The sequence below is a fragment of the Wasmannia auropunctata genome, unplaced genomic scaffold, assembly GCF_000956235.1.
Source record: "Wasmannia auropunctata unplaced genomic scaffold, wasmannia.A_1.0 LD294179.1, whole genome shotgun sequence".
Taxonomy (NCBI): domain Eukaryota; kingdom Metazoa; phylum Arthropoda; class Insecta; order Hymenoptera; family Formicidae; genus Wasmannia; species Wasmannia auropunctata.
In genome coordinates this window covers 1-317 of record NW_012068711.1, presented here as the reverse complement: position 1 = coordinate 317, position 317 = coordinate 1, and the positions used below count along the sequence as shown (strand labels likewise).

General features: G+C 34.7%; 1 protein-coding gene across 1 annotated transcript; it reads left to right on the top strand.

Annotated features, from left to right (window-relative positions):
* Positions 1-5: 5 nt before the first annotated feature.
* LOC105461312 lies at positions 6-312 on the top strand (the record flags this gene model as incomplete). Its single annotated transcript, XM_011707815.1, has 1 exon — positions 6-312. A coding segment is annotated over one exon (307 nt), but the record flags the coding sequence as incomplete, so codon positions are not given.
* Between the last annotated feature and the right edge of the window lie 5 nt (positions 313-317).

The following is a 317-nucleotide window of genomic DNA, read 5'->3' as shown; positions in this document are numbered from 1 at the left end:
TCAACCTTTTGACCAAGCAACAAGCTTTATTAGAGCGATTGTTGTCATTTCTGAGAGAAGGTGGTTACCTGTTGACGCGTGAGAAATGCGACGTAACAGACTATGAGAAATATTTGCAGCAATACGAATTAAGTGTTATTCTTGAAAAGAGGACTGATAAAGAAACGATTCTGCTTCTAAAGAAAAAAATGTTGATAAGAAAAAGAATTATTATCCATATAAGTAATGATAACTTTAATTGGCTGGAGGATCTAAAGTGGCTTGTAAGCGATGAGAGAAAACTTGATAAGACTAGCAGAACTATAATTGTTGGAGAG